We start from the raw sequence: 14,053 nt of genomic DNA, 5'->3' as shown, positions 1-14,053 counted from the left end.
CAATGTGGTAAGACCATGTTCTAGTCCTTGGCTGTTGCATAAGCAATATCACAATACACATAATGACACTAATTACTCAGATCAATTTCTATTCCAGGTTATGTTACTTGAATATCATAAAGAAAAGAAACAGGGGAGAGTGTCAGACAAAGTCATTTTAATAGGTTCATTTCTTGACCATATGAGTAATGTCATATATGAGAGGATTTAAATGGAGGAAATATAAATAATATCCTTCAAATAACATGTCCTAAAAACAGAAAAAAAAATATGCTCACATTGTGAAATCTGTTTTTCAAATGCACTGAGAGAAAATATGAGTTAAGATATTAGTTAGATCATTATCTGCTCTACTTATTTTAATATCATTTTCTCTAAATATTTAGTTATGTTTTTAAAGATCAGTTCTGATTTTTCACAATGTGTTTATATTTTACAGATTGTTTACAGTGGGAAAGAGTTGAACCATCCTTTTGGACTGTCGCATCATGGGAATTATGTGTTCTGGACTGATTATATGAACGGTTCCATTTTTCAACTAGATTTGATAACGAACGAGGTGACATTACTGAGGCGTGAAAGACCACCCCTGTTTGGGCTTCAGATTTATGATCCACGAAAGCAACAAGGTATTAAAAACCATATAAAATTTATTCTGGGTTTTACCTACAGTAATACTTCACAATATTTGCAAAAGGTTTTATTTTGATGGTGTCACTGAAGCTTTATGATAAAAAGTGTCTAGTCACTCCCAAGTCAATCAAATCTTAGACTTTATTACCATAAACATCTATTATTTATTGTTCAAAATAGCTTGAGCAAGTAACTGGGAATTCTATTTTAGTGAAGTTCAAGATTTTTTCCAAATGCTTCCTTTTTCAAGTCATCTTCTTATTATTTAGAGGAAAAAGATTGAAAAAGACTGTTAAAGCTAAAAAAAAAAAAATCCACTTCATGTTCTAAGGTTAAGTATTGTGAGCAATAAGAACAACTTTTCATGGGAAAGGAGTATTATGTAAAAATATTATAAAACAAGTCATACAATGAAAAGAGTATTGCAAAAAAAAGTATTTTAGTATATTTATTTGATTAGTTTCATGTCAATTTAAGGAATGTTTAATTATATTAGTTGTTATGAAAGGGAAATAACCTACCATGATATTCATGCCTTATAAAATTCAGGTAATATCATTGTATGTTTTATCTACATGAGTTATTAATATTTATCAGGCCATCTACAAATTGCATGACTCAAAATTTAGGCATTAAACAAAGAGAACAGCTTAGTAAATTATGTGATAGATTTTTGTTATGAATCAAAATAGTCATTGTTCCTTTCATTTATGGTGATATTCTTGTGAAAATTTAATGAGTATACATTTCAATAAATTTAGAATGAAAAGATAATATCCTGAGTTTTTAAATGTGTATATTGTCAATAGAAAATTATATAGCAGCAAGAGATTTTTTTTTTAAAGATATTTTGGCTAAATCAGAGATTTTATTTTATTTTATTTTTAATTAATTTTTATTGGTGTTCAATTTACCAACATACAGAAAAACACCCAGTGCTCATCCCGTCAAGTGTCCACCTCAGTGCCCGTCACCCATGCCCTCCAACACCTGCCCTCCTCCCCTTCCACCACCCCTAGTTCGTTTCCCCGAGTTAGGAGTCTTTATGTTCTGTCTCCCTTCCTGATATTTCCCAACATTTTAAATCAGAGATTTTAAAAGCAAATTATCAAACGGCTTCATGTTTTTTTCCCCCTTACAGTATTAAAATTGCCTCATTGGGATACAAGTGCAATTTTATAAAATAATAGAAGTATAAAGTGAGAAGTTTCAATAGCTAACAAAAGATAAAATCTTTAAAAAGAATAAAAGTGAGTTTATTCGAGGTGGTATAAGCTATATTTGTGGACCAGCAATGAAGAAGAATGACAATTGTCTAGATAGGTAAAATGGCAATATTTTGTTACATTCATGTCACTCCTACTCCTTACCCCCCTTCCTTCCCAAACATTATTGAGTGTCTACACTGAACTGGGGGCAAGACCCTGAAAAGGAATAACCCTTATCATCTCCTGGAGGATCTTCTTTGCCTGATTGTTGTTCTAATATCGCAAGCATTAATATCCTGGATTTTATTAAAGTAATCAGTATACAATTCCATTTCCCATTTCAATTCTCATAAAAATTGTTAATCTTGAATGCTATTGCTGAACTCCCTCTAGTCAAATTCCATGATGTTTTCAAATCTTCATTTTCTTCAAACTTCTAGTTGCTTTAGAAAGTTGGTGAATTAAATGCAACATGTGAGATAATACCTGTCTTACTGTAAAATGGTTTTGGGCTTAAACCCAGATTCGAACACTTTTTGTTCTGAAAACTTAAGACATATCATGAAAGGTCAACAAAGATAAGAAATGCTTTCAGGGCACCTAGGTAGCTCAGTGGTTGAGCATCTGCCTTTGGCTCGTGTCATGATCCCAGGGTCCTGGGATTGAGTTCCCTGCAGAGAGCCTCCTTCTCCTCTGCCTATGTCTCTGACTCTCTGTGTCTCTCATGAATAAATAAATAAAATCCTGAAAAAAAATAAATGCTTTCTTCATAAAACTCCTATAAGGATTAAATCACTGAATTACTAATTGTAATTAGAAAATGTGTACTTCCCACATATTTTATATTAATTTTCCTTTATCACTTCTCTATAAAGAGGCATATTGTTAAAGTTTCCTTTCATATAAACATGTTAAGTAAATATCCAAAGGAATAATGTGTCACAATCACATACAAGGGAGCACATGCCTCTGATAGGACTATGTGGAACGTACTCCCTGTGTTTCATGAGGAAATCTGCTCAGTGTTCTAGACAGTACCATCGACATATAATTGTTCAATGCTATCTCTTGGATGGACAATACTTTTTTTTAAAGTACTTTTTAAAAATGTTCAATTAAAGGCACATTAAAATGAAAGCTTAGCCCTAATTACTAAACTTTTTATGTAACTTTTATTGTAGAAACCATTATGTTTTGTGTTACCGAAAGAATGTGTTTGGGCAAGTTGATGGATAATTTTTCATAAACTTAGGTGAAATAATCAATTAGTTTGAGTTTCCTACCCAGTTTTCTTGTAGCTAAAGATTGAATACTACTTAAGTGGATCTTTTGAATCAATAATATAGTATGGAGAGATGTCTGGCCAACATAGTTTTCATTAACTCAATAGACATTGAAATGGATAACCTACTTAGGATCTAAATATTTAATTTTTTACTAAATTAACCAGAATGGGTAGATTATAAAGCAAAATGCACACAGATATTCAAATGCAGACATGTTATCTTAATATATTATAATGTTCTCTTAGTGAAAATCATGAGAAAGAGAGTGGTATTTCTTTTTCACATGTTGTGAACATAAGATATTAATAAAAATTTAGAAACACATAGTGGCACACAAAATTTGGTTATATACTATTTTGTTATATTATATATTATTTTTCTAGGAATAAAATAGTTGCAATTGAATAGAAAACCAGCTTCCTACATAGTCACAGATCACAATTTCTTCATTGAATGTGATAAACTAGTCTCATATGGCCTTGTATTTTCTCTCTCTGAGGTACTATGGTTTCTATGACTATATACCTTATGTAAACTTACATGAGTATTTATACATGTATCTATGAATATATATATGTGTATACATGTATATACATAGATGCTAGATAATATATCACACACACACACACACAGACACATACACACACACCCCACCCCACAGTAATACTAGGGAAAAAATCCAGGAATGTTATTAATGTAACATTTATATTCATATTAATGTAACACCTAAACTCTTTTAGACTCGGTGTCAGAAAATTAGCTAATTTGACCTCTCCAGATCAGAAGAGACTCTTATCAAATTATTTGTTAATATAGCAGCTAATTTCAGGAAGGTAGATATATAACCATATTAAAGAGAAAACTACCCCTAGGAATGAATTACTAAATAATTCCAAAACATTTTATCTCATATGCTACTGTCATTTCTTCTGATTTAGTTAAACTTTGTGTTTTTTTTTTTTTCATTTACATTAGACATCTAGAAACATTGTTAAAATCCTCTCCTGAAATTTCTGATATAAAGTACAGCAATTGTATAAAACTAACATACTTTCTCCTGTTTATTCTCTAGGTTCAGAGGCACACTTTAATTTTTCCCACATGTTTTAGAGAATGGAATCATCAAAACTAAGTGCAGGATCTAAAAAGAGTTAATGAGGTATGCCTGGGCGGCTCAGCAGTTGAGCATCTGCCCTCAACTCAGGGCATGATCCTAGGGTCTAAAATAGAGTCCCACATCAGGCTCCCTGTGAGAAGCCTGCTTCTCACTCTGCCTATGACTCTGACTCTCTCTGGGTCTCTCATAAATAAATAAGTAAAATAGGAAAAAATAAAATAACAAGTGTTAATGAATAGTTTTTAATATAAAATTATAGAATTAAAAATAATAGATTAGTTTCTATGCCAAATATATAAAATTAATTAATAATTAACTATAATTCTAACTACCAGGAAATGGGCTAAATATTCTTATTTGAATCTCATAAAATATATTTAAGGTAGATACTATTTGTTTCTATCGTGCATTGAAAACCCCAAGGATCAGGCCTCTGTAGCCATTTGCCCTCAGGAAACAATGAGCCAGGGATAAACTGGTATTCAAATTCAGGTTTCTCTGACCATGAAGTATTTTTTTTGTGACTAATTTATGTGGCCAATTTTATGAAAATTATATAACCACTATACTTTTAGAAAGTGTATGTCTTTTCTGTAGCCATTGTAGTTTTATCACTGATAAATTTTTATTTATAACTTAAAAAAATGAACTTCTTGACTACCTTATAGAACCCAGGATTCAGAGATCTCATATTACAAAACACTAGTATAACAAACATAGTAATTTTTACTTAATGCATGACATGTTTATTAAACACATTATTGTGTAGGTCTAGTAAAATTTACCTATAGTGATAGGGCCATCATCACAAAATATATCTTTCCAAATTTTCCATTTTGATAATAATCACCATCAAAAAATAACCCAAATGACATTCCTAATTGAGTTAAGACACACACAGAAGCACATACACCACACAAAGTAGCTTCAAAGCAAGGCAAATGTAAAAATTTTCAATGAGTATATAATTCTTCAAGGGAGAAAAGACACACTTTATCTTTTCCTAGGATTGATTGACATCATTCAAAGTTGATTTTTCTGAAATTATCCTAGATGAAATCAGGATCTGGACTCAAGATCCCATTCTACTAGTTTCACCCAACCTTTATAAAGAATGTAAAGTCTAATTTCTCTTCCAACTACAAGTCAAATTATCTCTCCATCAAGTAGGATAAAGAAAATCTCCATTGGCTTATGTGTTTCATATTAGGGTCGGAGGCTTCTAACTTCACATATGATAAAACTCTGAGAAGAGTCCAGGAAGCATATGGAAAAGGGGATTTCTTCCTCTCACCATTCTGATGAAGATTTAGATAAAATGAAACAGTGGGATTCCTTTGTGGTGATGATTTACATATTCTGTTATTTGCTAGAAATAAAAGACGCTTTATTAACAAAGGTTAAATTACTAAGTTCTATAAACGGCAATATTTTACTTTCTCATTTTATTTGAGTATAGTTGACATACAATGTTACATCAGTTTCAAGTGTACAACTTAGTGATTTGATAAATTTATATGTTATACTAAAGTTCATCACAAGTACAACTGCCATCTGTCCTATTACATTGCTATCAAAATATCATTGACTGTATTTCTTCTGCTCTATTTCTTATTCCTATGACTTACTCATTCCATAACTGGAGGCCTTTCTCTCTCATTCCCCTTCACTCAGTTGGTCCAGTCACCCACCCATTTCCCTATGGAAACCATCAGATTTTTCTCTGTATTTATAGTTCTAATTCTGCTTTTTGTTTTTTCATTTTTTAAAGATTACATTTATGATTAGAATCATATGGTATTTGTCTTTCTTTGTCTGACTTATTTCACTTAGCATAATACCCTCTAAATCCATCCATGTTGTTACCAATGGCAAGATATCACCCCTTTATATGATTGTGTAATATTCTTCTGTGGGTGTGTGCATATGTGTGGGTGTGTGCATGTGTGTATGTGTGTGTGTGTGTATACACCATGTTTTTCTTAACCATTTGTCTGTTGGTGGACACTAGATTGCTTCCATGTCTTGGCTGTTGTAAATAATGCTGTAATAAACATATTAGGTGCATGTAGCTTTTCAAGTTAGTAAGCACTGATATTTTATTATAGGCTTGTGAAATGTTTTCATATATCATTTGTGTCTTTATTACTGTTCTTTGACAGTTATAATACACTTTTAAATAATATACCTTGAAATGCAAAGTGTGTAGACAAAGTATACATATACTTATATGCAAATGAGAAAAGCCCCATTATCTTCTTAAAACAGACTTATATACATCAACACACTTGTACTTTACATCTATATGCCCAAATGATTGTTTCTGTCATGTTACTAAGTAATACTCATTCATTCATTCATTCATTCATTCACTCATCAACTAATGAATGTTTATCAGACATACTCTTCTGTGCCAGATTCTATAAGGGGTAGAATAGTTTCACTTCTCTTAACTAAAATATCGTGGGGAAAAAGAGAAATATTTTGGCCCAAACAGACCACTATCTTGAACTTAAGGTACTCTAAAAGGTACTCTTCATTTGTTTTCCTTGAATATTTGATTTTTTTAAAAAGTATTTGCTTCCACAGTAATTTAATCTAGGATATTTCATTATGCTGTTTTCACTGTTATTTTGTCTGTCCTTTATTGATTTAATTTTATTTTGTCATATACAAAGAAGTTAAGAGTATAAAAGCATGAATTTTAGATTAAGAAAAATCTATGTTTCTGATTATTTAGAAATGATGATAATAAAAAATAACACCTAATTCTAAATCATTATTTAAGATAAATATTATTAATTTCTAGGCATTAGAAAAGTCATTTAAGCCCTATCTTACCAGTAATCCCATCTGCAAATGAGATAAACCTATCTTAGAAGTTCATTAGAAAAATTAAATTAAATTAAATATATAATAATATATAAATATATTTACATGATCTATAAATATATAAATAATAAATATCCCTCCTGCTGATGACTATAGATTTCCAATAATTATAACTATCAATATGTTAATGAACAGTCTTCCATTTTTATTTACAAAATTTTGAATGTTTTTTGTAATCACTAAATCATATTTTCAACACCATATTTTTACATGAAAAGTTTTGCAACCTACTATAAATTCAATAAAGACTTAAGTAATAAATTTAAATTGAAGTAATAAATTCAAAAATATATTCAGATACTGCTAAAAAAACACAGCTCTAGGCAATTCCCATGAGAGATATGGAAATATTCAAATTTATTTAGATTTTGGATTTCTATCATAACAAGACAAATGCCAATTCCCCTTTCTTTAATATATGGTATTCACAGAAAGGGAACGTATTTAAAAGTTTGAGTAATGGTAGCTTATTTATAAATACTTAACTTTCATATTCAATGAGAATGGTAAGCATGAGTCATGCTATTAAAAAAAGAATGTGATATTTAGTATATATTTTCAATATGAAAATGTGTCCTGATATATTGCTTTCAATACTTCACTATATTTTACTGTTTTAAATTCTTCATATATTTCTCAAAATATTTTGGTTAAATCAAAATCTAAAAAATCTGAATGTAACTGAAATAATGAGTATATAATTTAATCCTGTCCATAATATGCATAGCTCAGAACTACCTGAGAATCCTATGAAGTGTTACATTTTTATTCCGCGGTTATGTAATAAACATAGCAGTATTTGGAAACTTAAAAAACTGCTATATTCCTTACTGGAAAAAACTTGAACTAAGCTTCATTATCTTCTGAGTTTGGAAAATTACACTAAAGCTTGAATTATTAGCTTCCTTAGCTTTCAAATGTATTTTTACCTTTCATAAACTCAGTAAATTTAATTTACTTCTCAGAATAATGAACGGACATGATTATGTACTTCAGGTTATTTCTTTTGATCTGTGGACACACAAGATAATTTATGGGAATGAGCTAAATATTTATTGCATATAGCAACATTTTGATAGTTTTTGTTTGTTTTGATTTTTAACTCATTCCTTAATATTCTCTGCCTAAACAGACAACCCCTAAGGCCCACAGTACAATAATGCCATCAGTCTGATTTTTGGCACTTGTGCTTCAACTACCAATACATCTGAAAATATTATATTATTTTATTGTATGCCTCCAAGTAATTAAAAATTATTTTTAATATTTTAAGTCAGATTTTCTGATATTCTCAAAATGTTATTTATTTATATCTTGAAAAAATGCACAGTGTAAAATGACCTGGATATTTACTCTGTGAATTGGATTACTAGTGTTATAGAGTTCTTTATAACATTCTACAGGTATACATCTAAGTAAATGTACTTTCTTCCTTGCCTTTCCATCTTGCCATCAAAGTAGTAATTACCTACATTGTATAGAACCTCCAACCTTTTCAAAATTTTATGTCAGTTTTATCTGTTTCCAAGGGTGACTCAAAAATGTTCATAGATAATACCTTTGTGAATCCTCCCTACTTTATTGATGTCTGTTGCATACTTCATCAGTGTCTCTGCTGGCTAGGTCTACTGGGAAGGTCCACTGGAACAACATTTATACCCTTATGCATTATACATTCTACTGGTACTAGCCACCTTATTCATTTTCAAGGTTTCAAGATAGCCTGTGTTCCTTGCAGTCATCAATTCACTGACATGTTAATGTACTCCTTGCACAAGAAAGAAGACTATTCCACTCCTTCAACCGGTGCTCATTTGTTTTCTGTTCACTTGGTATCCAAAGTCATATTCTAAGAGTAAGTGATCTACTTTAGGAAGAAATCAGATTTGAAAACACTAGGTCTAAGCTGCTATCCCAGATAGACATCATCATGTCCTGTAACCTTCCTCTTTCCTGGTACTTATCTACACACATACCTCTATTTCTTCTAACCAACGTGCACATTCCTTTTATTTCCCAGTGCATCATATATTTTTTAATGTTTCTGAATTTTATTTAGGATTCAGTAGGTATCCTGACTATATTAATGAATATGTAATATGCGTATGCATGTATATGCGTATATTTTTATCCCTGTGTACATCTCCTAGAAAGAGTGTGAACCTGAACTGGCTGAGTTTGGATAGAATTAGAGTTCTCTGATGTATTCACTTCCCTCCTTTTGCAGGTGATAATATGTGCCGAGTAAATAATGGGGGCTGTAGTACACTGTGCTTAGCCATTCCAGGAGGTCGAGTATGTGCTTGTGCTGATAATCAACTTCTAGATGAAAACGGGACAACTTGCACATGTAAGTTTTGTTTGTGTGTTTGTTATTCTAATTGATTATATATGTTTTTTAGGAGAAAAAAAAAACAGATGAAACCAAAGGAATTAAAATCAATCTTGGAAAGTGAATTAAGAGAATCACTTAGGTATATTTCTTTTTAGACTACAAATAATTAACTGAATTCATTTGTATTAAAACAAAGGTTGAATAATGATTAAGTTTTCCAGAGCATTTGTGAAAAAAGCAAAACAAAACACACACACACACACACACACACACACATATATATATATAAAATACTTGTGATATATATATATATATATATATATATATATATATATATGCATGCCACACCACAGGAGAAAATATTTCATAAAATTGTTAAGGACCTTCACTGTAGGGCAAGCTCTGTTATCTATCTTTGTTGAAAGCGAAGGAGGCAAAAAAAGAGATTTAGGGAAATTCTAGACTTTTCAAAATACTGAATTAATTGGATTGATTGACCTGGATTAAAGGCACTTTATTAACTTTTACTGACCTTCCTCAATTTACTGCATCTTGTCATTTCAATGTGACCCTTTTCAAATTTGTTCTCTTTATACATCATATCAAATCCCTTAACCATGGCAATAGGAGCAATGCTATGTATTATGTACTGAGTACTATATAAATGTTTATGGAATAATTTGATCTTGCATGTTACTCATGATTCTTCAGAGAAACAGAACCCATAGGATATAAATATATAGAAGGGATTTGTTATGAGGAATTGGCTCATGCAATTATGGAGGATGACAACTCCCGGTATCCGTAGTCAATGAGTTAGAAACTGAGGAGTATCAGTGGTATAGCTCCAGTCTGAATGCTAAATAGGCTAAAGACCCAAGAAGAGCCAGTGTTTCAGTTGAACTCTGAAGGCAGGGGAAAAAACCAATGTCCCAATTCAAGGTAGTCAGGCAGGAAGAATTCCTCTTATGTGCAGGAAGACAGGCCTTTTTGTTCAATTCAGGCCTTCAGCTGGTTGGAGGAGGCCCACTTACCTGATTAATGTAGTCTATAGATCCAAATGTTAATCTCATCAAAAACACTTTCACAGACACACCCAGAATGTTATTTAACCCAACCTCTGGGCACTCTAAGGCCTACTCAAATTGACGCATAAAATTAACCATCACAAATGTTAAATAGTACATAAATAAATGCATTTTTCATCAGTTATAATTATTGTCTAGGGGAGGCAGAAGAAGAGAAAAGTATAATAAGATTTCAACTTATCTGAAATGTTTTATTTCTTCTGAAGAAATGTTGAGGATAAGGGATTTTTTAAAATAACTTAATACATAGTAACATTTGAGAAATACACAGAAAAAATTTAAGTGAAAAATCATGCCATAATGCCCATAATGCCACAATTCAACAATAATCTATTAAGACATTTTGATGTTGTTTCTTATAATTATATATCCCTGGAGGTTATTAATTTTCACTACTACTAATAATAATTGTAGGTAAAATTTATTGAATTCAATATAGGATGTGAGATTTTATTATAAAACTTCATGGTCCTCTTTAACCCTTACAATAATCATATAAGGAAGATACTATTACTAGCTCACTTTATTATTCAGAATGCGGACTTGAGGGTTAATAACTTTACATAATTTACATAATTAGTACTTAGGACATTTGGAATTTAGACCCCAAATTATTTTATTTTGGAAACAGAATTCTTAGTTTTATTGCAGTTTTAGACATTTTGGATCATATCACAGTATAACTTACACTGTACTGTACAATTTTTACTTTGAAGCATAAGCATTTTATCATGTGACTACATAATCCTTGTAAACACAATTTTTAAACCATTTTTCTTCATATTTCTACTTAATATTGGTGTTACATCTTATTGATTGTTATAGACTATTTGTGTATTTCTTTGTTTTTTATGATCTGTTTTGTATTTTACCATATAGTACATGGTCAGTTTATTACATTTTTTTTAAAACATTTGGAATCATACCACCAGTTTTAAATCCTATTACTATTATTTTGACTTTTAACTATTTGAGATGAGAACTTTGACTTTCTTTATACTGTTCTCAGGGCGCTTGGGTGACTTGGTCAGTTAAGCGTCTGCCTTCAGCTCAGGTCATAATCCCAGGGTCCTGGGATGGAGCACCACATGGGGCTCCCAGTCAGTGGGGAGCCTGCTTCTCCCTCTCTTCCCCACTCCTACTCTCTCTTGCTATCTCTGTCTCTCTCTCAAATAAATAAATAAAATTAAAAACAATATTTATACTATTCTCTTTATTTTCCTCAATTCATTCCTTATTGTAATTTAGGATTTCTGACAAGGAATATTATTTTGAATCTTCAATCAGAAAGTTTTTTATAAAATGTTTTGACATGCATAGCTAGTTTGTTGATCAATTTTATAATAGTTTCTTTTAGATCTGAGTCAGTGCTTTACTAGTATATTGCTTAGGATTCAAACTTCAATTCCTTGTTTATTAATATCCACTGATATTTAGGATAAATATTTCTTGAAGTTGCTTTTTCAAGAGGAACAAAAAGACCACATACTGTAGAGTTCCTGTGTTTTCTAAATAGGCCTCATTTGCGTTTATATACGATCGGCAATTCTGGAAATTAATTCTTGGCTAAACATAAATTTCTCCAAATTCTGGAAATACTATTTAATTTATTCTGTAATAATATACTTGAGAGTGCAATTATGAATTATGTTTCTCTGGGCAAACTTTTCTCACTGTTAGTAGGATTTTTAAATTGTCTGTTAAGACAGTTTTCCATAGAACATAATTATGAGAAGTTTACTTTCTTTGAGTCATCAGGTGGTTTCCTTCTTTTGTTCTGTGGTATAATTTTTTAATTTCTATTTTGTTGTTTATGTATCATAAGAAGAAATCTATAAAGACCTATAGTTTGTCAATAGACAAGAATTAAGCATTACTTTGAACAGCATAAAGTCTGTCTGGTTGTCTGATAGACTAAATCTTATCTTGGTTATTGAGAAAGAGAAAGGTATAGTTTATATGTACATTTCCAAGTTCAATTTTTGGTGTCTACCACAGATTCATCTAAAGTTATTGTTCTGGCATAAAATGAGATTTTTTTGCTATCCCAGCTGAATAACTCTGACATTTGAACAGATGAAATGTGTGTACACACACACACACACACACACACACACACACACAGTACTCTTTAAGCATCATCCTTCCTTTGCTCTACCCTCAGATTTCCTCTCAAGGATAGAAGCTAACAGTGCAAGTATCTCCTTTTTTTGATAGGCACAGACCTTATAGTCAGTACTCAGGAGCAAACAGTCTCTATTTTTTTAACCTAAAGAGAGATTGGCTTATTCAATTTTAATGGTATAAGTTAGAGAAGCTTCTAGCTGAATATTTAAATCTTGTCCTATTGGTCTTGCAAAAAAGTCAAAATTCCCTTAAGATAATGTCAGTCTAATCAAGAGGCTGAGTTTTAGGGAATGTTGTGAGTTTTTCTCCTTCATTTTAGTTTTTCATAGTGGGAAGTTGGAGGGAGAGTGTATACATCAGATCTATCTAGATGACTTTTTAAGCTTGAAATGTTCTAATTAGTTCTTTAATTTTAATTGTGTGAATCATAATTATCCGGATCATTCGCCTTCAAATTATCTTTTCTATTTCCTTCATTCTATGCCCCATTAAAAACTTATGGATTTCTTAAGAATTGGCATATTTTTATATCAATATTGATATAGAAAAGATACTGACCATTGAATACCTCTGTGTCAATAAAACTGGATGACTTTTGGCTTTTAAAGAAATACTATACACAGTGTTGGCCATGCAGTTATGATAGGAAATTTCTTATCATGTCTGGACACATGTGATTATACATCTGAGGAAAGAAATTGTTCTGTGACTATTGGTATTCTTTCTAATATTTACGATTCATCGATGATGCAACTCAAAGCAATAAAACGAGACAGGAAAGATTATTGTATCTATACTTGTTACAATAAACAATGTTAAATCAACATAACCATCTGAGCTCTTATTTGGGAATTCTTTGTTGCATTTGGTTGTTTAAAACTCTGCTGTATCTTTAACTTGGCATACAACTTGCCCAGGTTTCTTTCAGTTGTAATGGGAAAAATCATGAGTAAGTATATAACTCGCTTCTTACAAACAATTCACAGTGTGTTTACATAAATTATTCCAGTTCCTATTCCTTTAATGACAAAAGTTTTTTAAGGATATGTTAGCCTTCAGACACATGAAAAAATGCTCAACATTACTCAGCATTAGGGAAATACAGATCAAAAACCACAATGAGATACCACCTCATACTGACCAGAATGGATAAAATAAACAACTCCAGTGATAACAGATGTTAGTGAGGATGTGGAAGCCTCTTACTCTGTTGGTGAGAATGCAAACTGTTGGAGCCACTCTGAAAAATAGTATGGAGCTTGCTCAAAAAGTTAAAAATAAAACTACCTATGACCCAGCAATTGTATATCTAGGTATTTATCCAAAAGATACAGAAATAATGATTCAAAAGAGCACATACACTCCAA

General features: G+C 31.2%; 1 protein-coding gene across 1 annotated transcript in view; it reads left to right on the top strand.

The window, feature by feature from the left end:
* LOC112912724 (low-density lipoprotein receptor-related protein 1B-like) overlaps positions 1–14,053 on the top strand; it is a 1,003,376-nt gene that overhangs the window by 470,840 nt on the left and 518,483 nt on the right. Inside the window, exons 12-13 of the mRNA XM_072745081.1 lie at positions 440–629; positions 9,364–9,486. Coding sequence (XP_072601182.1) covers positions 440–629; positions 9,364–9,486 — 313 coding nt within the window. The remainder of the gene's footprint in view (positions 1–439; positions 630–9,363; positions 9,487–14,053) is intronic.

Source organism: Vulpes vulpes, unplaced genomic scaffold (genome assembly GCF_048418805.1).
Source record: "Vulpes vulpes isolate BD-2025 unplaced genomic scaffold, VulVul3 Bu000000626, whole genome shotgun sequence".
In the NCBI taxonomy this organism is placed as follows: Eukaryota; Metazoa; Chordata; class Mammalia; order Carnivora; family Canidae; genus Vulpes; species Vulpes vulpes.
Note: the sequence above shows the minus strand (reverse complement) of the source record. Positions and strands in the feature narration are given on the sequence as shown.